Source organism: Amia ocellicauda, chromosome 8 (assembly GCF_036373705.1).
Source record: "Amia ocellicauda isolate fAmiCal2 chromosome 8, fAmiCal2.hap1, whole genome shotgun sequence".
In the NCBI taxonomy this organism is placed as follows: Eukaryota; Metazoa; Chordata; class Actinopteri; order Amiiformes; family Amiidae; genus Amia; species Amia ocellicauda.
In genome coordinates, this window is record NC_089857.1 from 24,810,280 (window position 1) to 24,835,577 (window position 25,298).

At 37.1% G+C, this 25,298-nt stretch overlaps 1 protein-coding gene across 1 annotated transcript in view; it reads right to left on the bottom strand.

Moving 5' to 3' along the window:
• Positions 1–25,298, bottom strand: part of hcn1 (hyperpolarization activated cyclic nucleotide-gated potassium channel 1) — a 122,182-nt gene that overhangs the window by 60,148 nt on the left and 36,736 nt on the right. Inside the window, exon 3 of the mRNA XM_066710777.1 lies at positions 14,165–14,326. Within this exon, the coding sequence (XP_066566874.1) occupies positions 14,165–14,326 (162 nt within the window). The remainder of the gene's footprint in view (positions 1–14,164; positions 14,327–25,298) is intronic.

Sequence of the window (25,298 nt, forward strand, 5' to 3'; positions counted from 1 at the left end):
AAAACATAGGCACTGGTTTACAGAGATGTGGAAAAAAGTGATATGGTAAGATGAGTCATCCTTCACCGTATTCTTGACAAGTGGGCAAGTGCATGTGTGGCAACACCAAGAGAACTGTACAGGCCTGACTGCTTGACCTGATGGGAGTGGTCCCTTCCAGGATGACAATGCCCACATCCACAGGGCACAAGGGCTCACTGAATGGTTTGAGTATGAAAATGATGTGAATCATATGCTATGGCGTATAATCTATGCCAAGGCACATTGAAGCTATTCTGGTGGCTCGTGGTAGCTCAGCACCTTACTGAGACACTATATGTTGGTTTTTCCTTAAATTTGTCACCTGACTGTATATAGCCAAAGCATATATATACAGTGAGGGAAAAAGTATTTGATCCCCTGCTGATTTTGTACGTTTGCCCACTGACAAAGAAATGATCAGTCTATAATTTTAATGGTAGGTGTATTTTAACAGTGAGAGACAGAATAACAACAAAAAAATCCAGAAAAATGCATTTCAAAAAAGTTATAAATTGATTTGCATGTTAATGAGGGAAATAAGTATTTGATCCCCTATCAATCAGCAAGATTTCTGGATCCCAGGTGTCTTTTATACAGGTAACGAGCTGAGAATAGGAGCACTCTCTTAAAGGGAGTGCTCCTAATCTCAGCTCGTTAACTGTATAAAAGACACCTGTCCACAGAAGCAATCAATCAATCAGATTCCAAACTCTCCACCATGGCCAAGACCAAAGAGCTGTCCAAGGATGTCAGGGACAAGACTGTAGACCTACACAAGGCTGGAATGGGCTACAAGACCATCGCCAAGCAGCTTGGTGAGAAGGTGACAACAGTTGGTGTGATTATTCGCAAATGGAAGAAACACAAAATAACTGTCAGTCTCCCTCGGTCTGGGGCTCCATGCAAGATCTCACCTTGTGGAGTTTCAATGATCATGAGAACGGTGAGGAATCAGCCCAGAACTACACAGGAGGATCTTGTTAATGATCTCAAGGCAGCTGGGACCATAGTCACCAAGAAAACAATTGGTAACACACTATGCCGTGAAGGACTGAAATCCTGCAGCGCCCACAAGGTCCCCCTGTTCAAGAAAGCACATGTACAGGCCCATCTGAAGTTTGCCAATGAACATCTGAATGATTCAGAGGAGAACTGGGTGAAAGTGTTGTGGTCAGATGAGACCAAAATCGAGCTCTTTGGCATCAACTCAACTCGCCATGTTTGGAGGAGGAGGAATGCTGCCTATGACCCCAAGAACACCATCCCCACCGTCAAACATGGAGGTGGAAACATTATGCTTTGGGGGTGTTTTTCTGCTAAGGGGACAGGATAACTGCACCGCATCAAAGGGACGATGGACGGGGCCATGTACCATCAAATTTTGGGTGAGAACCTCCTTCCCTCAGCCAGGGCATTGAAAATGGGTCGTGGATGGGTATTCCAGCATGACAATGACCCAAAACACACAGCCAAAGCAACAAAGGAGTGGCTCAAGAAGAAGCACATTAAGGTCCTGGAGTGGCCTAGCCAGTCTCCAGGCCTTAATCCCATAGAAAATCTGTGGAGGGAGCTGAAGGTTCGAGTTGCCAAACGTCAGCCTCGAAACCTTAATGACTTGAAGAGGATCTGCAAAGAGGAGTGGGACAAAATCCCTCCTGAGATGTGTGCTAACCTGGTGGCCAACTACAAGAAACGTCTGACCTCTGTGATTGCCAACAAGGGTTTTGCCACCAAGTACTAAGTCGAAGGGGTCAAATACTTATTTCCCTCATTAACATGCACATCAATTTATAACTTTTTTGAAATGCGTTTTTCTGGATTTTTTTTGTTGTTATTCTGTCTCTCACTGTTAAAATACACCTACCATTAAAATTATAGACTGATCATTTCTTTGTCAGTGGGCAAACATACAAAATCAGCAGGGGATCAAAACTTTTTTCCCATTATATATATACACTCACCTAAAGGATTATTAGGAACACCTGTTCAATTTCTCATTAATGCAATGATCTAACCAACCAATCACATGGCAGTTGCTTCAATGCATTTAGGGGTGTGGTCCTGGTCAAGACAATCTCCTGAACTCCAAACTGAATGTCTGAATGGGAAAGAAAGGTGATTTAAGCAATTTTGAGCGTGGCATGGTTGTTGGTGCCAGACGGGCCGGTCTGAGTATTTCACAATCTGCTCATTTACTGGGATTTTCACGCACAACCATTTCTAGGGTTTACAAAGAATGGTGTGAAAAGGGAAAAACATCCAGTATGCGGCAGTCCTGTGGGAGAAAATGCCTTGTTGATGCTAGAGGTCAGAGGAGAATGGGCCGACTGATTCAAGCTGATAGAAGAGCAACTTTGACTGAAATAACCACTCGTTACAACCGAGGTATGCAGCAAAGCATTTGTGAAGCCACAACACGTACAACCTTGAAGTGGATGGGCTACTACAGCAGAAGACCCCACCGGGTACCACTCATCTCCACTACAAATAGGAAAAAGAGGCTACAATTTGCACAAGCTCACCAAAATTGGACAGTTGAAGACTGGAAAAATGTTGCCTGGTCTGATGAGTCTCGATTTCTGTTGAGACATTCAGATGGTAGAGTCAGAATTTGGCGTAAACAGAATGAGAACATGGATCCATCATGCCTTGTTACCACTGTGCAGGCTGGTGGTGGTGGTGTAATGGTGTGGGGGATGTTTTCTTGGCACACTTTAGGCCCCTTAGTGCCAATTGGGCATGGTTTAAATGCCACGGCCTACCTGAGCATTGTTTCTGACCATGTCCATCCCTTTATGACCACCATGTACCCATCCTCTGATGGCTACTTCCAGCAGGATAATGCACCATGTCACAAAGGTCGAATCATTTCAAATTGGTTTCTTGAACATGACAATGAGTTCACTGTACTAAACTGGCCCCCACAGTCACCAGATCTCAACCCAATAGAGCATCTTTGGGATGTGGTGGAACGGGAGCTTCATGCCCTGGATGTGCATCCCACAAATCTCCATCAACTGCAAGATGCTATCCTATCAATATGGGCCAACATTTCTAAAGAATGCTTTCAGCACCTTGTTGAATCAATGCCACGTAGAATTAAGGCAGTTCTGAAGGCGAAAGGGGGTCAAACACAGTATTAGTATGGTGTTCCTAATAATCCTTTAGGTGAGTGTATATATATATATATGAGAGAGAGAATGAGATTAGTAGTATTGGAAATATACTGAAAGCTGTGATAGATTGAGTTGTGTTAGTATACCTTTGGCTTGTTACACAACAGCAAATGGAAATGGAAAAGATCCAAACACTCTGCAATCCTTTCCTTGTGCTCCCTCTTCAGTCCCTTCTTCGTTTCACTCCCATCTTCTAAATACTCCTACTTTACATCCATCTTCCAGTCTTCTACTAACCCACCCCCGCCCCTCCACCATCTCTGATGGCTTTGCCCCCCTCCCTTAAATCATTGAAGTACAGAAACTCTTTAACACCTCTCCTTTCCCACCACCCCTTTCAGGTTGCTGCTCCTGATCTTCTGCATCCCTCCTTTCTCTCTGGATACTTCCACTTAGCCTTCAAACAAGGCCATACTATCATCTACTCAAAACCCCACCCTAGACCTCACTTCTGTCCAGAACTCCCTACTCCCCTTCCACTCTAAAACCCTTGAATGGGCAGTACACAACCAGCTCTCTACTTTGTTGTCTAACCACTCTCTGCTTGACCCTCTACAATCTAATTTCCACTCTGCTGTCTCAACTGAAAGTGCTCTCCTGTTTGTCACTAGCCCATTTATCTCTGCATGTGCTGCCTCTCTCCTCTATCTTTCTGCTTCCTTTTACACTGTCAATTTTTCTACCCTACTTCACTGACCTCAGAAACTCTGGCTGGTTTTCCTTGTATCTCTCCAATGAATTTCATATTCATTTTTCAACTTTCAAATTTAAAATTATTTTATCTATCTCACTACTTGAAGTGAGACCTGATAAACTGCTAATTTCAGAAAGTGGTAGGCTATGGCTTTGCATTGTACGTTCTATTTTAGGCTGAAATGCATACTGTATAGGAGCATTTTTGGCCCTTCTAACATTATTAATCTCATGTTCATTGTAATCTGAATTGTTACTTAATATTTGATTGCTTTCCTTACTGATATTACTTTCCTTCATGTTCTTATGATTAGTTACTATACAATACTATATATACACTCACCTAATGGATTATTAGGAACACCATACTAATACTGTGTTTGACCCCCTTTCACCTTCAGAACTGCCTTAATTCTACGTGGCATTGATTCAACAAGGTGCTGAAAGCATTCTTTAGAAATGTTGGCCCATATTGATAGGATAGCATCTTGCAGTTGATGGAGATTTGTGGGATGCACATCCAGGGCATGAAGCTCCCGTTCCACCACATCCCAAAGATGCTCTATTGGGTTGAGATCTGGTGACTGTGGGGGCCAGTTTAGTACAGTGAACTCATTGTCATGTTCAAGAAACCAATTTGAAATGATTCGACCTTTGTGACATGGTGCATTATCCTGCTGGAAGTAGCCATCAGAGGATGGGTACATGGTGGTCATAAAGGGATGGACATGGTCAGAAACAATGCTCAGGTAGGCCGTGGCATTTAAACCATGCCCAATTGGCACTAAGGGGCCTAAAGTGTGCCAAGAAAACATCCCCCACACCATTACACCACCACCACTAGCCTGCACAGTGGTAACAAGGCATGATGGATCCATGTTCTCATTCTGTTTACGCCAAATTCTGACTCTACCATCTGAATGTCTCAACAGAAATCGAGACTCATCAGACCAGGCAACATTTTTCCAGTCTTCAACTGTCCAATTTTGGTGAGCTTGTGCAAATTGTAGCCTCTTTTTCCTATTTGTAGTGGAGATGAGTGGTACCCGGTGGGGTCTTCTGCTGTTGTAGCCCATCCGCCTCAAGGTTGTACGTGTTGTGGCTTCACAAATGCTTTGCTGCATACCTCGGTTGTAACGAGTGGTTATTTCAGTCAAAGTTGCTCTTCTATCAGCTTGAATCAGTCGGCCCATTCTCCTCTGACCTCTAGCATCAACAAGGCATTTTCGCCCACAGGACTGCCGCATACTGGATGTTTTTCCCTTTTCACACCATTCTTTGTAAACCCTAGAAATGGTTGTGTGTGAAAATCCCAGTAACTGAGCAGATTGTGAAATACTCAGACCGGCCCGTCTGGCACCAACAACCATGCCACGCTCAAAATTGCTTAAATCACCTTTCTTTCCCATTCAGACATTCAGTTTGGAGTTCAGGAGATTGTCTTGACCAGGACCACACCCCTAAATGCATTGAAGCAACTGCCATGTGATTGGTTGGTTAGATAATCGCATTAATGAGAAATTGAACAGGTGTTCCAAATAATCCTTTAGGTGAGTGTATACATAGTGGCATATTATAGCATATTCTCTAATAATGATAGACAAGTATATTTTGCATTTCCACAATAAGACCCATCTTAAATGAAAAAAACAAATATTTCCTTAATAAATAATAAAATGTATGTTTTTTACGTTAACATACAACTTATGAAAACCTTCATCAATAAAAAGCTTTTCTTTCTTCCCCTGATATTAATTGATTTAATATATCTGTGTGTTTATGTGAGACACCACAAGATCAAGTATTTTATTTTTGGTTATCTGGTTATCACCTTCTAATGTTCAACAACTGCACACGGAGTATATTTTGCTGAGCCTGTTGAATTTTCTAAAATATCAGAAATACAAGTATTTCCTCGTCATGAGGTTTTGGTCAACCCTGAATTTCACAACACTGGGGAATAAGTCTTGTTATACAGTGCATCTGGAAAGTATTCACAGCGCTTCACTTTTTCCACATTTTGTTATGTTACAACCTTATTCCAAAATGGATTAAATTAATTATTTTCCTCAAAATTCTACAAACAATACCCCATAATGACAACGTGAAAGAAGTTTGTTTGAAATCTTTGCAAATGTATTAAAAATAAAAAACAAAAAAAGCACATGTACATAAGTATTCACAGCCTTTGCCATTGAGCTCAGGTGCATCCTGTTTCCACTGATCATCCTTGAGATGTTTCTACAATTTGATTGGAGTCCACCTGTTGTAAATTCAGTTGATTGGACATGATTTGGAAGTTTGGAACCACCAGGACTCTTCCTAGAGCTGCTCGGCCAAACTGAGCGATAGGGGGAGAAGGGCCTTAGTCAGGGAGGTGACCAAGAACCCGATGCTCACTCTGACAGAGCTCCAGCGTGTCTCTGTGGAGAGAGGAGAACCTTCCAGAAGAACAACCATCTCTGCAGCACTCCACCAATCAGGCCTATATGGTAGAGTGGCCAGACAGAAGCCATTCCTCAGTAAAAGCACATGACAGCCCGCCTGGAGTTTGCCAAAAGGCACCTGAAGGACTCTCAGACCATGAGAAACAAAATTCTCTGGTCTGATGAAACAAAGATTGAACTCATGTCTGGAGGAAACCAGGCACCGCTCATCACCTGGCCAATACCATCCCTACAGTGAAGCATGGTGGTGGCAGCATCATGCTGTGGGGATGTTTTTCAGCGGCAGAAACTGGGAGACTAGTCTGGATTGAGGGAAAGATGAATGCAGCAATGTACAGAGACATCCTTGATGAAAACCTGCTCCAGAGCACTCTGGACCTCAGACTGGGGCGAAGGTTTATCTTCCAACAGGACAATGACCCTAAGCACACAGCCAAGATAACAAAGGAGTGGCTACAGGACAACTCTGTGAATGTCTTTGAGTGGCCCAGCCAGAGCCCAGACTTGAACCCGATTGAACATCTCTGGAGAGATCTGAAAATGGCTGTGCTCCGATGCTCCCCATCCAACCTCATGGAGCTTGAGTGGTCCTGCAAAGAAGAATGGGAGAAACTGCCCAAAAATAGGTGTGCCAAGCTTGTAGCATCATAGTCAAAAAGACTTGAGGCTGTAATTGGTGCCAAAGTTGTTTCAACAAAGTATTGAGCAAAGGCTGTGAATACTTATGTACATGTGATTGTTTTATTTTTAATAAATTTGCTATTTCTTCAATCCAAGACTTCTGTCAAGGCCATGGAATCTTTAAATTATCTATGAACATTTATATACCAATAACTGAATCTGCTGTGCATTTCCAACACTCAAGGTTATCTTTATTCTTCTTAGCACATGGGCAGTTCAAAGCATAATTTGTTTTAGTATGCTTTTACCTTCAAATTACAGCATTAATTTTACTATTTGTCTGCTTTATCCCATTTCAGAATGAATCTCATTTAATCAAATTTAAAGTTACAAATATTAACATTATAATAACAGCAAATGTTTACTGATGATTTAAAGAATTAATACTTACAATTATTCACAGGACAGTGTTTATCATTCAGTATAGATACAATATTTTGTATCAATTATACATATATATAATAATGTATATTAATCTATAGCATATATTAATTCATTATAACTTGATCAAGTGTGAATGCAAGTATTTTGATGTGAGAAAATAACCCTGAAGCTGCTGAGAAGTGTGTGTTCATTCACTTGGGACTATTAAAAAATATAACTGAAAAAAGTCTGATGTTAAAAAGTGATGACATTTTTCACCTGAAGCGTCTTACTTAAAGCTGTATGTGTGCATGTATGGTTTCTCCCAGGAAAATAAGGCAAGATCTGAATCCTGCATTGAAATCAGCGCTTAAGGGGGCAGTTTCCCATTACTACTCTTCACTTCTGGTGAAGAAGACCAGGGGCACTTGACTTCTGGGTTGTCTTTTAGAGGAGGGAAGTAACCCGTAAAAAAAAAAAGTAAAGAAATCTGTTAAGGTCCTTCTCTTATATAAGGTTCTGTGTGACTTTCCACAGAAATGCTACTGTATGACTCCTACCATGAGTGTAACATCAATTCAGACTATTTCAAACACATGCCCAATGTCATTTTGTCATAGAAAATGCATATGAATGTTTATACGACCAGAATCATCTGTTAATATATAAACATCAGCATGAATGATCTTTTCTCAGTTCTTTGAGATTACCTTTTTTAATTGAATGCAATGTGTCTGGTATATGTGGAATGACTCATAATTATTTATCGCTTTATCAGCCAATATGGAATCTACAAGTGTTAAACAACTCAATTCACTCACTACAATCCCTGTACCTGCATGGGACACTTCAAGGCAACCTAAACACATCCTCCAGAACGTTTGTGTAATTCCACATCTATGTAATAACCAACATGGATTGTACAAGAAATGTCCTTAATCAAATGTGTTGAAAACAAAACATTTCTTCCAACCATGTACTTCATATCTAACTTTTTATTGTATTAACTAACCAACTAATGAATTCAATTCCCATTCATAAACCTATATATCAGTCTTAGCCTACTGGAAAATCAATTATGTTAATGTTAATTTTGTAAACAACATGAATGTATCATTAAATGTTTTGCAAGACTGTCAAATTTGTTACTACCAAACCACCTAGGCCGACTAGTGTGCACACTTTATTCTGTTTCACCAAAGTATAATGACATTTCAGTCGCACACATTTTTATCTGTGCACTTTTGGAATAAGCACAATCATGTGTCATTTGTCATGAATCATGGTGAGATTTAAACTTGCATGTAAATAGCTCCATTGAATACGTGTGAATAAGTTGAATAAATTAATAGTATTATGATTACAATATATTAAAATTAAACAAACTAATATATGTTTTTTCCAAGCTATATTTGCACTATTAAAATATCTAATTATAAACCTTCCCTTAAAACCTTCCACCTGCAATAAACAGTGGTATAAATCCTTGATGAATTTACTCATTACATACAATCACTTTAGGCCCATTCTAATACTATATTTGTTTGAGATTGGACATATATAATAAAACCCTCAAGATTATATAATAAGACACCTGTAATATATGTGTTAATTTTTCAACCAATACCTGAGTCTGCCTTGTGATGGAGAGTTAGTATTGTCAAAAAACTATGTGCATCACTAGTGTTTTGTCCCTTGTGTTGACACCTTGTTGTTTTTCTTCTAATTTTTTTTTTCTGTTATATCAAAAACAATACACATGGTGTGTGAGTCATACTAGTTCCCAGACAGTCTATCACATAATTATTTATGTCTTTATCTTGGAGTCACAGTGAAAAGTTTGCATAAGAATGTGTGCTAAGCATTATAATCTGATTAATGCAAGACTAATGCACAATTTGTATTTGAAACTTTCTTCAGCAGTTCCTGTTTAACACATTAACCCATACAACTAAAGTCCAGTGACTGACCTCTCGTTACTTCATATCCAACACCCTTCTTGCATGAGGAGGAAGATGTAGCCAGGTCTGCTAAATTAGGACAAATCTAAATCATTAGGGATAAGTAATAAACTCTTTAAAAGTCATTAGAAGTGTATTTTACAGTTTTTGGGACTCAAACTGACAGATAAGTTTTATTTAATTATAAAATAAGAGCAACCTTGGATTATAACTTTTCTTATATTACAGATTCACCAGCTGTGATTCATCCATTTATTTTAGCCTGAAAACTGCACAGCAGAGATAGATCACTCTGAGGGCTGATGGACAGGTGGGTCATTTTGATATACATAAAACCAAACGCTTTTAAGAATGCTGCAGAATCAAAAAAGTCAGCTCCCGCAGTGTTAATAATTTGATATAGAACATTAAACCAAAAACATGAGCCATGAAAATGGCATATTCCGGACATGAGGCTGTTACCTTTGGTATTGTTAAGGATTTTTAAAGAATTCGAAATTACAAAGTAGTTTGATGGAAAAAGTGATGAGAAAATCAATGCATCACATTGAATGAAGACCCACAGATGACATTTAAACATACTTTCACTGATCTTAGGTTTGTAGTGAGAAGTGAGGAACTTAAATGTAACATTCCTTTTGCCATATATACATGAAATATGAAGAATTCCAATGCATGTAAAGAAAACATTCTGAATACATATTCCAACTTCTTATATTCTGAATATGTGTGCAATCTAAATTTACTAAATTAGTTTGTTCATTTATGTGTGGATGATGTAGCATTCAAGATTAGTAAATCCATTTGGGGGATGAAAACTTAATGTATAACACAATACATATAATCCACAGAAAACTAAAATAATAATAAAAAATAAATAAACAATATGCATTAATGGATTCTATTTTTATCACAAATATATTTATTTGTACCTATTGACAATTGTCCATGGATGATATGAGTATATTACATTTGCAAAAAATCTCTCACAGAATTATTTGTATTTTTCACTTTTTAGTAAAAAACTAACAAAACATACATAAGCAATCAGCAAAGAAAGGGGATAATGATTACTGGGATCCACTGGGATTTCAAAAGCCCAGATTATCTAAATTTGTATTTTGGGCAACATTACAACAGTATAAAAATTACATATATCTAAACTTCCAGTCAGGTGGAACTAGAAGCAGCTGTTGGTTGATCATTAAATGGTTAGTCCTTCATATGTAATCTGATTTGATCTAGTGAAATGTTATATAACCATGACTCATTAAAAACATATTTTCTACTGGTACCTAATGCTATGCTATGATGAAGATTTAAAATGTTAAAAAAAAAAATCTGTAATAATGAATTTGATTTGGATCTAGCAATACTGATGTATGTTAGATAAGACCATATGTATAGTTTTGTTTTTTCTTTAACTTAAAGGCAACATTAGGTTTAAAAAAAAACGAATCTCTTCAGGAAAACAAACAAACAAAAAAGAGCTTAAGCATATAGTCTGAAATAAAGATTACTATAAAGATTATTTCCAATAAGGTTATATCCTTCTTACTATCCAAGAAGTGCATTTCATGTAAAGCAAATCCTTAGTTTTTGTGAGCATCAATCCTCTGTTGAACCTAAACATTTGCAATATGTTCAATTTGTTTACTGCTATAGTGAGGTTAGAGACCAATAAACTTAAGTGATTTTTTAAGGTGTTTTGTTTTGAATATGTGCACCCAGAAGACCAGACAAATTTACGTAATGTAGAACATTAAGTGTAGTTCACTACTAGGGCATATAAATTGACTTATTCTTGGATTTAATATAATTTAATTTTGTGTCTGTGTGATTTAGGTTAAAATGGCACTGGGCTACAGAAGATATTCCCCTTACAGATTACATTCTGAATCCACACCACCTTTTTACCAGTACCTTTTTACTGCAGACTTCCTGATGACGCTGATAATTTGTGATATATCAATTGATTACTGGTGCAAATTAATAACCAATGGCTCTAAAATCAATATATGTGTGCATTACAATAAATGTAAAATTTTATGGAACTCATATTCAGATGCCTTTGGTTAATTTGTTGTTCTTTGTTTTTGTAAGAGAAGAGGGAGACTTCAAGCCAGACTTTTACACCTGTATGAAATGCTTGTAGTCAGCAAAACAATATCTTATATTACACCATGTAACAATTTTTTATTTTATTTTTTTGTTTCCTGTGTAGTAAGTGTTATTTCCTAATTGCTTATGCCTCAAAAGTATAGGCTATTATTTCCCACAAACTTTGCTTTGACCAGGACACTGATATTTTGAAATGTACCTACATTCCAGATAGATTCAGTGCTGAGTAAACTTGGAGTAACTTCTAGAACTTTCTAGAACTTTCCAGTAATATAAATAGTAGTATAAATACAGGGGCCTTAAGCCCACCAGTTCAGTTTAGTAACAGCTGCCTAAGTGGATACACATTCTTTTTCTGAGATGGCATCCGGCAGACACATTTTGCTATGTCTGCGGCCAATTTATCAAGACAAGAGCGAAAAAGTACTCTGTGGAAGCATCTGCTGAGATGTGTGAGGCCTACAAGGCATATTTCGGCATGCCTGTCAGGGATCATGACAAATCCTGGGCACCTCATTTCACCTGCATGCACTGCAAAAAAACCTCTGGAAGGTAAGATGGACAATTGTTGCTCGGAATTTTATGTTATTAAATTTGTTAACGTTTTTAAATTTGTAAAAGTAAAAAAAAATATCATATATGTAAAATGTTGCCAGAATCTCTTACACATTAGTCATGGGTGAAATAAATGTATTTTTGTAGGATGGTACAGAGGGGAAAAGAGAGCCATGGCAATTTGGCGGGAACCCACTGACCACTCAAGCAAGCAGGACCTTCCTTCATCCATCTCCCGGGGCCACACTGCCATGAGCTCCCCGTACCCACTCCTCTCTTTAGAAGAGAGCAGCAAGTCAGAGAGCGAGGAAGATGTTGTAGATCCAGATGACAATTTCAGAGGTAGAGCTGAGGAGAGAAACCCATACTACCCCAACCAAAAAGACCTCAACGACTTGATTAGAGATCTTGGTCTTACCAAGTCCAATGCTGAGCTTTTGACGTCTAGGCTCAAGCAGTGGAACTTGTTGGATGAAAGTGTGCAAGTCGCAGATCAGAGGAAGCATCACCAACCTTTTTCCAGCTTTTTCACCCGTCAAGATGGGCTCTGCTTCTGCCACAATGTGACCAGTCTGTTCGAGGCAATCGGAATCGCCTGTAACCAGAATGAGTGGCACCTCTTCATTGACAGCTCATCCAGGAGCCTCAAAGCCGTGCTGTTCCATAATGGTAACAAGTACCCGTCTCTTCCCCTGGCTCACTCGCTGCACCTCAAAGAGGATTACAAGAGCATCAAGACCTTGCTGGATGCCGTGAAGTATGACAAGTACGGCTGGGAGGTCATAGGAGACTTAAAAATGGTGGCATTCCTGATGTGTCTCCAAGGCGGTTTTACCAAGTTTCCCTGCTATCTTTGCCTTTGGGACAGCAAGGACACCAAGGCGCACTACCACAGGCGGGACTGGCCACAGCGGACCGAGTTCTCCGTGGAGAGGAACAACGTCAAGTGGGAGCCACTGGTGGATGGTGGATAGTGGATGATGACACCACTGCACATCAAATTGGGCCTTATGAAACAATTTGTCAGAGCTCTAGATAAGGAGTCAGCCTTCAAGAACCTTCAAGACTTCTTCCCTAAGCTGTGTGAGCAAAGCTGGTGTCTTTGTCGGACCACAGATAAAGAAGATCCTGAAGTGCAGTGAATTCCCAAAGAAGCTCACTAGTAAGGAGAAAGCAGCTTGGAACAGCTTTGTCGCAGTGGTTCAGGGCTTCCTGGGCAATCACAAGGTCGAAAACTATGTGGAGCTGGTTGAGACTCTGGTGAAGAACTATGGATTCGTGAAAGTGATTTACAGTATAATTGTAAATCTCGAAAAACTACCCTCTTCTAAATCTTTTGTAGTCATTTATGCATTACCTTAGTATAAATACTTGTTAATTTGGATTCAAATGTTGTTTTGTTCTGACTTTATGTGAACGAAAAGACACAAATTCAACCCTTTTTTCTTATTTGAAATAGGTACATTTAAAAATATAATTGTCCTGGTCACAAAAGCAAAGTTTGTGGGGAATAATAGCCATTTTCTATACTTTTGAGGCATAAGCAATTAGGAAATAAAACGTACTACCCAGGAACACAAATTGTGTTACATAGTGTTATCTATGAAACGTACATGTGGTTTCATATTTATTAAACACTATTCCAAACAGTATCTGAAACCTTTACACCCTAGCTAACATTGTGTTTGTCTTCAGGTTTGAATTAATGTCTCAAATGCTTTTTATCATTTAACAAAATGTTGCAGGCAAAATGTTATCATAATAAAATTGCAGCATGGCATTTAGTTACAATGTTTTGGAAGAGGCCCCTATGATTCCCTAAGTAGATGCCTTGTGGATGCATTTTGCAGAAGAAGATGAGTCAACTGTATATGCAAAAGAACTCACAACACCCCATAAGGTAAACAAAACAAATGTACCCTTCTACCTGAGAACCACAAAGAATAAAAAGGATACAGGATTATTCCATACGTATGTAAATATTGCCTTCCCCTTCCACCGTATTAATTTAAAGATTGCATGTGGGGTTGGCTGAATCATGCTGACATGGATGTTCTCAATATATAGAATTACACTGCAGTAGCATAGAATTGTAAAATGTAAAGAAAAAAATAAACAAACACAATGAAAATTTTACAATACTTACAACCATACCGTTTAGCGACACCCAGCAATCTGGAGGGAAATCCTGGAGTAGTGGCACCAGAAACTGGAGACACCCATCCCAGTGGCAGAGAAGAAGCATCATTCCAATGAGATTAAATATTCTTACCACAGCACTTGCCAGATCATACGTCATATGAAAGATCTAGAAATAATACAGACAAAAGAAGTCAATGTCTCTCCAAACTAACACAAACATAATACTGATATCTGTATCAATACCAATATCCTTCATAATTGAAACAGAAAGCAAACGACAGGTTGCAGAATATATAAACTCAACAAGTAATGGTAAAAACCTCCCTCTGTCAGTAATGAATTTTACCAGAGGTCATGTGCTATTCATAGGTTAGTTTTGGTGAATGATCCCATGACCACCAGTGCATATTGTGATATTGTAGACAATGCACTGCTGGCATTAATGGGATTTTATCAAAGCACCATTTCACAAAACTGGAAGTGTGCCCAGTCATAATTCTGAACTGAATCCCATAGCATATCTTTTTGATGAATTGTTGCCATGAATCAGGAATACACAGTAAACCGCCTTCGTTTGTTTCACCACAAACCATGGAATGACACAGTCAACACCAAGGATGATATCTGCACCTTATTAAGTATGTTGCAGAAAGCTGTCTTTGATATTGTGTCTGTTGTCCCAATACATATTTCTTTTTGTTATAACATACAGTATAAACTGTATATACTTAAGTAAAACTAATTTAATTTAACAGTGTTGAAGGTTTTGTATGTTTCTGTTTGTTTCTTAGTTTGATTAAATACATTTTCTCAGCCTGATAAAATAAATACATACATTAAACATATAATGGACATTGATAGAGAGATTGGATTGTATGTTTTCTATTTTAAGCTGTATTCCAATTTTCTTCAACATGGTTTAAATCAGGAGATTGCTTTCAGACTGAGATTATAGAGATAAATATATATTAGTTCTTTACTAATAATAATTGGGTTTTGAGCCAACATTGAATATTGCAAAGCAGAGTTGTGGGTTAATATACATGATCAGAAGAATAAACCCAATATTAGGGTTTTAGAAGGGCTCGATATAATTTTAAATTGTGGTTTCATAAACCTTAATTTAACACAGGTCTGGTTCTGGCTCCACTTCAATCAAAGTAATGTTGTGCTAAAAGTGATACACTTCAATGGGTAAGGCAGCAGTTTTACATAGACAAGTCCGTTAGCCATGTTTGTTGTTTGTTGCATATTTTTAGGGACTGCGTTGATAAGTATTCTTTGTCGTTGTCAAGAACAGCAATCGCACACTCAACAAGCATGATTCAAAATGTTTCAGACATAAGTTCCCCTCTTCTATACCTTACAAGACTTACCATTTGACACATCTGCAACTTGCATTTATATGCAGCCACTGGTTTTGGTGTGTGTTTGTCACACAATTCATAAAAACTGTAAATGTAAGAGAATGAGGTTTCCCAATTTTCAGATGAACCAAAAACTTGGTTCAGATTGATATCCACATTCACATCTTAATATAATGCCATAGCTGTGCAAACCAGTTGCAGCATACTCCTAATTAGACAAATGGATGGATTTGCTTTTTAATCCTACAAGTCCAAGAGATATGGATAACCCATTAGAATTAAGACAAAGAACTGATGTTTAAGCAGCATGAAATATTTCATGAATATTGTATAACTGCCCTCAAAGCTTTTATGTTTGAGGATTCAAATCCTGGCTGGTGTGACAAGGAGGGATGCCAAATTGAATACAAAATACATGATGCAGGAGTTGCCAAGGTAAAGGGGGACTGATTTTACTGATTCACAGGGAAACTGCTATGTGGACACCATGGGATTAATTAAGGCATATTATATTCTCAATCATGAAAACAGTCAACAGTGTAGAACTAGATTAACTACGATTAAGATGTATTTCTTCCCCTTAATATAAATACTCAAATAGCCCATGGAAATAGAAAATACATCCAAAAGGCCTCATGGTAACTTATTATTATGATTAAGAGAGGAATATATACAAATATCAGTCCTTTACGGGTGTCAGTGCTGAAAATAAGTGTCAGTAACATGAGTAGGCCTGTGCTGTAAGGTTAAAGTATTCTAGTAGACCATATGTATGAATCATCCCAAACTGTAATTCAGAATGTGGAAAATTATACAAGGATACAATATTCATGAAAATGTCCATGAAAAATGATCTGATAACCAATATTTGCTTTAATTAAGTGACTCTCAAGAACACATATGTTTTCTCCAATATGCACTTAACAGCTGTAGGAATCAGATAAATATAAGTGATGTGGAAATGTTTGTGTTTCAATTATATATATATTAGATCAGATACACCTAAGAAGTCTGAAGAATGTTTTGCAAGACGTCAAAGACAAACACAGTTCTTCTGTCATGATGGGACCATTATTTTCATCATAAAAAAAACATAGGTTCCCCAAAGTTTTATGTTGCTTTCAAATGTGCATTTTTAAGAATTCCCTTTAGAAAGCGTACCTTAGTTTTCTGGAATAATTCCTTTTTCAAGAACTTAAAAAAATAATGACTTGAGATGCAAATTCATGTATGTCTTTCAACCTGTTAAGTAATAAATATTTATTTGTCTGATCCAGCTTTACTAAAGTATTACCATGCAGTTGCAAATAAAGTAACACTCGAAGCAGGCAGTGTAATGTTTAAAAACATTGAAAAACACAACTACCTAATAATTACACAACATTTTAAAACAATACAATTAATGTTAATAAAACACTTTTTCACAGATTTCTATAGGACACCTAATACTTACCAACGTCTTTCCGGCAAAAAAATAGAAAATAAAGGAAATAATAATAATAATGTAATTTAAAAACTGAAATGTTTAAGTCAATGCTAATGTACTACATCTAAGACAAATCTTAGTGACACCTTTATCAATAATGACTTTGTTTGACTAGATATTTAATGATTTAATGAATGCATGCTTTTCTTACTTCATGGCCAAGCATGTGAGAGAAAGTATATGATTTGGCATGTGCTGAAAATGTGTGTAATGTGATAGGTATAATATGCATAAAAAATACCCAGTGTGGTAATTTCTTCAAAGCCATCAGTGTTTGTTAATACAAATGTAGTGAGATTTAGTCACACCTGAAAAGGAGATGTTAGTTTCAAAAGAGATACTATAGAAACATATAACAGTAAAATCACAATTCCCAATTGTTTTTACGTATACATACATATTATGAAAAACAGTGAAACAGGTAGAATGTATTAATGAAAAAGTAAAATTACTTTGTTATTACTATTATTCTTAGTAGTAGCAGTATCAGTAGCAGTAGTAGTAGAAATAATGGTGATGGTAATAGTACTAGTTGTAGCAGTTGTGGTAATAGCAGAACTAAGAAAGTTTCACTCCGCCATTCAAACTAATATCTATAAGCATGCATCAACCTGTAGATAAAAACAACAACTTTATCTTCTATCTACTGAATATAATTAAGGTTAACATACAGTACTGTGCAAAAGTTTTAGGCAGATGTGAAAAAATGCTGTACAGTAAGAATGCTTTAAAAATAGACATGTTAATAGATTATATTTATCAATTAACTAAATGCAAAGTGAGTGAACAGAAGACAAATCTACATCAAATCCATATTTGGTGTGACCACCCTTTGCCTTCAAAACAGCATCAATTCTTCTAGGTACACTTGCACACAGGTTTTGAAGGAACTCGGAAGGTAGGTTGGCCCAAACATCTTGGAGAACCAACCACAGTTCTTCTATGGATTTAGGTAGCCTCAGTTGCGTCTCTCTCTTCATGTAATCCCAGATAGACTCGATGATGTTGAGATCAGGGCTCTGTGGGGGCCATACCATCACTTCCAGGACTCTTCGTTCTTCTTTACACTGAAAATAGTTCTTAATGACTTGTGCTGTATGTTTGGGGTCGTTGTCATGCTGCAGAATAAATTTGGGGCCAATCAGATGCCTCCCTGATGGTATTACACGATGGATAAGTATCTGCCTGTACTTCTCAGCATTGAGGAGACCATTAATTTTGACCAAATCCCCAACTCCATTTGCAGAAATGCAGACCCAAACTTGCAAGGAACCTCCATCATGCATCACTGTTGCCTGCAGACACTCATTCGTGTGCTGCTCTCCAGCCCTTCGGTGAACAAACTGCCTTCTGCTACAGCCAAATATTTCAAATTTTGACTCATCAGTCCAGAGCACCTGCTGCCATTTTTCTGCACCCCAGTTCCTGTGTTTTCATGCATAGTTGAGTCGCTTGGTCTTGTTGCCACGTCGGAGGTATGGCTTTTTGGCTGCAAGTCTTCCATGAAGGCCACTTCTGACCAGACTTCTCCGGACAGTAGATGGGTGTACCAGGGTCCCACTGTTTTCTGCCAACTCTGAGCTGATGGCACTGCTGGACATCTTCCGATTGCGAAGGGAAGTAAGCATGATGCGTCTTTCATCTACTTTCTTGGCTGACCACTGCGTCTACGGTCCTCAACATTGCCCATTTCTTTGGGCTTCTTCAAAAGAGGTTGGACAGCACATCTGGAAACCCCTGTCTGCCTTGAAATTTCTGCCTGGGAGAGACCTTGCTGATGCAGTATAACTACCTTGTGTCTTGTTGCTGTGCTCAGTCTTGGTCATGGTGTATGACTTTTGACAGTAAACTGTCTTCAGCAACCTCACCTTGTTAGCTGAGTTTGGCTGTTCCTCACCCAGTTTTATTCCTCCTACACAGCTGTTTCTGTTTCAGTTAATGATTGTATTTCAACCTACATATTGAATTGATGATCATTAGCACCTGTTTGGTATACACCTGACTATATGCCTACAAAATCCCTGACTTTGTGCAAGTGTACCTGAAGAATTGATGCTGTTTTGAAGGCAAAGGGTTGTCACACCAAATATGGATTTGATGTAGATTTTTCTTTTGTTCACTCACTCTGCATTTAGTTAATTAATAAAAATAATCTACTAACATGTCTATTTTTGAAAGCATTCTTACTTTACAGCATTTTTTCACACTTTCAAAACTTTTGCACAGTACTGTATATAGGATACTCCAAAAGTTATTTGAATCTCTTTCCTTAGCTTAGTCAGTTCTATCCATGTTATCTGGAGCTCAAAGTAATCGTTATCTGCTTTTAAGGTGAAAGGATTGCTCTCTCCATAAACTGCTTAACCCTCTAATGCATGCATTTTATAGCATTTTTAATCTCCTCTTATAGTTTTATATGGTGCACAGCATTGATGAATTAACTAGTTAATTTTATGCTGAACTAAATCTGAAGACAGTGAAAAATGGAAACTCTTTGGTTCAAAATGGTTAGTCAACAAACTAGCACTATAGAAGGGAAACAAACAATTCCTATATTCTTGTTTGTCTATTATGCTGTACTTATATTTTTTTTTCATTTTATCATTCATGACACATTTTTAATTGACTAGTGGACACAATGTATTTGAAACATGATGGTTTATCAGTCTAGTCTTGTTTCCCAGTAATGTTCCTCACATTAAAAATGAGAAGAAAGTAGTATCTTACTGAAAATGAAACCACGACTGAGTACAGTTGTGTAGTTTTCTAGTAGCGGCTGTGAAAGCTGTGTTTTATTCTCTCGCATTGGGCCAGAATGGAGCTGCGAGTAGGTCGTTTTACGGCGCAAATCGGGTGATTTAATACCGCGATAGTTTAGCAGCGCGATTTCCATTCGCAGACATGCGCTAATGCTTCTGCGAGCGACTCGCAGCGCCAACATTTTTGATTTAATCCTGCTCCTTATGCTATTGTAAAATCATATTCACTTTTCTGAACTATGGCTATGATTACCTAACAATATAAAATCCTAGATTTCAGTCATTACACATTTGACAGAAGTTTATCTGTACTACTTCTTTTGTAGTCTAACTGTTTCGACCCTAACAACCATGAATACACATACACATGCACGTAAATAATATATGTTCCCCAACTTACGTGTTCCATTCTACAACTTTCTACATAAGTCGTTTTTTGTGTAATGCAGAAACACAATACTTAGTAGCTAATATTAAAAAATTTAACTTGGAAATTTTCATAATGAACATTTGACATAAAGTCAAATTTACATAAGTCAGATGTTACGTAACCCAGGTAGTTCCTGTATATATATGAGCAGGGGGCTGGTGAAATCTGCGGGTAGCATGAGTGGAGAATTGGTGAGTCTGAGTTGTAGCTGAACCCAGCTGTATGGCACTGCTGTGTTTGTTGGTGTATGTCAGAGGAGGCTCCCTAGGTGGTGTTTATCTGAAGACTTATTACTCTCCCTCCCTTTCTCTGATCATAGGGCATCAATGGGCGTTACACAGTAAGGAAGACTTGTTGAGTGATTGTGTGTGGTCTACTGTGTTTTTTAATCCCTCCCTTTCTTTCTTTCTCTTTGGTCTGATGCAAATCTACTGTAATAAACAAAATAATAATGTAAGTAATATAATCTACTGTATTAATAAAATATGTTTTGTAGTATATACATTTTGCAATTTGCTTGTTTGTTTTGGAGAATTATAGTTAAATATAATTGAATTATATATTAATATTACAATAGCTACACCATCTTGTCCTTCTTTGTTCTGTGTTTAACCACCAACATAATCAGAAGAACATGTTTTAATGTAGATCACATAAAGAAGTCCAGAAATATGCATACAGCAACTGTATAATTTATCATCTCTGCAGAATTTAAATAATTTCATAATAAATGATAATAACAATAATAAACATAACAATTATGCAAAAAAATAGCACTGAAAATTGACTTCTACAACTTAACAAAAGTTGGCTTTATTAAGAATTTAACAGTAAAAGGAACTTTTAAAAGCCAACCAACATTGTCATCTACAATTTCACAATCACATCTATTTTCCACTTATATTTGTATTTTTAATTATGTATACATTTTGTGGTTAATTATAAAAAAAATATATAGATGTTTAAAAATGAACCACCACTGATAACTACATACATACATACATACATACATACATACATACATACATACATACACACACTCAGGGCTAATATACTAACATCTTTCTGTAGTTGGATCTCTGGCACATTCTCCATGATATTCACATGGTTGTCTAATCCAGATTTTGAGATGCCTTCAGAGAAAACCTGGCAAGCATCCTAGTTGTTGGATGTTGATTAACCTAACAGACCCTGGCTTATGTGCTTAATCATATTAATTTGTAATAGACATTCAATCCAACATGAATTAAAACTTTATTCAAATGGTAATGCCAGGATAAGGTCTTTGAGGCATGAGCTGAGTCTGGACACTGAAATGATCCTGGCATAAGCAGAGTGAACTATTTACATCATAAACCCAGAGGTGATAGTAAAGATGGTCAAACCATTAGTTTAATAATCTCCTTTGTTATGCCCTCTGAACATCACATTTTAGAAACAAGTAAAGACTCTGGTGTTTTCCTGACCTCTTGCAAACAGGCAGTCAGAAATCCATAAACTTTATATGCAAGATCTCGCTACTGGGCAAAGCAGAGTGGATGAGTAAAATCACAAGTTCTGCCTGGATTCTGAAAAATATGCTTTGTTTGATTTTCTAATGCAACACAACATCCAATGTGTTTTGACAGCTTGCATTTGATTCAGTCTAGTTTTTGATTAAAGATTGACATATATCACACAGTTTACCACCAAAGTCATATAGGTACCACAATGCTGCAGCTTTCATCTCAGTCTCTAATTATGATATGGGAACATTGTTGAATGATTTTTTTACCACATAAGTAAATACTTCTGTCTATCTTCTAAGTAACCCAATATGACATTCTATACTTGAAAGCAGTATGTTCCTAAAAGCTAACCCTTCAATTTAAGAAATACAGATTGAGGAGCAGTTATTTGTAATCTATCCAGCTGAGCTTTTGTTTTTTGGTGAGTCTCATAAGTAATGCAGTCTTGCATTAATCAGAGTATGATGACTGGAACACATTCTCATGCAAGCTTTTTACTGTGAATACAGGAAAACAAAAACAAAACAAAAAAATGGACAGACCAGCTAGTGAACACAGTATGCATACATTTGACATGATTTATTATAATTGATTTAAATATCTATTTCACATTGATTTATCTTGTTTGAATTTTGCTGCAAATGTGTTTGGATATTTGTGTTTATCTGCCATCTTGCAAAATTATTAATATAAAAAATACAGTAAATATAAATATTTCACATCTTGTAAAATTGCTGCCACATACATTTATTTATATATATATATATATATATATATATATATATATATATATATATTATTTTTTTTTTTTCTGAAAAACAAAATCCTAAAATAAGACTTAAATAAATTAAATAGACAAGGTGCTAGTACAAGGGGGTGGAGGGACTGCATCTCTTCAGATTCCGCTATAGATGTATGTACTGTATGTATGTTTCATACGATATTAACTCCCAATCCCCAGACATAACTAATAATGCAGTCATTAACACTTTATTTTCTGTAGGTGTGTGTTTTATTATGGAAGTAGCTCTGTCCTTCTAAAGCAAAGGTAGAAATAGAGCAAGCCTAAAGATAACTGATTATTTTAGGGGTTTTAGGGAAAATATTAAACAAAATATGAAAAACAAACTGTAAACTACATAGAAAGTGTTGCCTGCTGAATTCTTACCTAATGTCAAATTTCTGCTGCTCCACAATAAATAATTCCTCGGGAGAATTCTGAATTACCAAAACTTTGAATTATTTTAATGGGAACTAATATGCCATCATGCACCCAGTTTTGCACTAAAAAGAAAAAATGGAAATCATGTTTTAAAATGAACAAATCTGTACCTTTGTGTAATAAAAGCAGAGTATGTGGTAGCATCCTGCTTATGTGGGGTGGATGAATCATGCACTCTTTAATTAGGCTTTTTATCAATAAAAACAATGCTGCAATTTTGTAATTTGAATATGTAAGGGAATGTTTGCATTCTGTTACTACCCAACACTGTATATTAAGTGTGTGTATATGTCACCTCCAAAATTATTGGCACCCTTGATAAAGATAAGCAAAAAAAGCTGTATGAAATAATACATTTAGCTATATTTTATAATAACAAATATGGGAAAATTATATTATTTTATACAACTATATATGTATTTTTTCTCAAATGTTTTGTTGTCAAAATGATTGGCACCCTTAAAAGGAGCTGTATTGTGGTGTTTCATGGCTTCTGTTTCACGGGGTTATAAATTCACACATGTAAAATTAATATCTCATCCATCACCATAGGGAAAGGCAAATACCTCAAAAATGAAAATAGACAAATGATTGTTGACATTCATAAATCAGACAATGGGTACAAAAAATAGCTCAAAACCTAAATATTCCATGTACAACTATTAGGACAATAATTAAGATGTTCAGTGGAAGAGTGGTAATCATGCCTAGTAGAAGACGCAAGTGCATCTTGCCCCCACACACAGTGAGGAAGATGGTTCAGGAGTCAAAGAAGAATCCAGTGGCCACAGTTGGAGAATTACAGAACTTGGTTGCATCTTGGGGTCACCAAGTCTCCATATCTACAATTAGATGCCACCTCCATGCCAATAGCCTATTTGGAAGGGTTGCCAGAAAAAAGCCTTGACTGAGCACAACCAACAAAAATGTGAGAGCCTGGAGTTTGCTAAATGGCTTTGGCACTTAGATTGGAACCGGGTGCTTTGGTCAGATGAGACAGAAATAGAGCTGTTTGGCGTCGAAAGAAGAATATGTTTGCAAAAAAGGACCTCATGGCTACTTGTAAAATATGTTGGTAGATCTTTGATGATGGGTATTTTAGCCAAAAACCTGGTTGCCTTTGCCAGGAGACTGAAACTTAGCCACAAGTGTATCGTACAGCAAGACAGTGACACCAAGCACATATCAAAACCCACAAATAAATTGTTAATTGGTTAATATGTTTAAAGGTTAATGATTCATGTTTAAAAGCAACATTTTGCAATGGCATCTACATCCCAAGGTGTAGATTAAAGCAGTGGATCGATGGAGGGTGATGGTTATTTAAATATATATAAATAATATTTGTTCTTAAATATCGAAGTAGCATACTTGCATTTTTTTCATTGTTATATTTCCACAGGACAAAAACAAAAAGTGTATCGGATAAGGTAGGAATTACGATAATTCTGTTGGTAGTCCCACAGAGATTGAATGTTTGCAATTATCTGCAAATTGTAATGAATGTGTCTGGGCTGCTGTTATATACCTGTGTTCCCTGAGACAATGTCACATTCAATAATATTTATTGAAATTATCCATAAAACAGAAGTCTTACATAAGAATCACTTTTGAAAGGGCAAGTAGAGGAAGCTTGTAGACCAGTCAAATTAGAGGGTGATTAACCATGATAGATTGAAGTCAGTAAGTTTTTAGCTCAGAAACAAAGGAACACTTGCAACTGTTTGCACACCTTTATTTGCTCCTGCATGCACTCTAAGGTGAGCTCTTCACTCAAAGATTAGTCAACGCAGAACCTTTCAAGGTTGTTGTACATAACCCTTAAAGTACAGTGAGGAGGCCACTGGTCATCATATGTAGTTTACAGTTCACTCCAATCCTTTAATCCCTTTTAGCCCTGTAGCAACAATGCCCAGTGAAAGTGCAACCTCATGTATCAGGGCAGCTTTAGCACTAACTGCATATGGATCAGAGGTAACAGCTGGACGAAGCCTGTCAGACATCAGTTGCTCATGTGACTTCTTAATCTCTTTTGACTTCAACACTGTCAAAACAGAATGTCCAGACTGTTTACCAAATACTACCTATTTCTGCTACAAATGTGGTTGATTGTAGGGGTGTTTCTATTAAGAACTGTGATAACTAGGCCTAAATCCTAATCTATTTTATGTGGTCAACTCACATTTATGTTATCAGCTCGGTTTTAGGAGCTACTCCAGCTCCAGTTCAAGCCCTGAAAACACGAATTGATGAAGACTGTCACATTGATGATGTGGGAAGAGATCTTTTGCTGTTGCTGTAACTGTTAAGTATTTGCTTGTTCTGACAAGATGGCTTGCATGATACAAAGACCCCAGCTCTTGCAG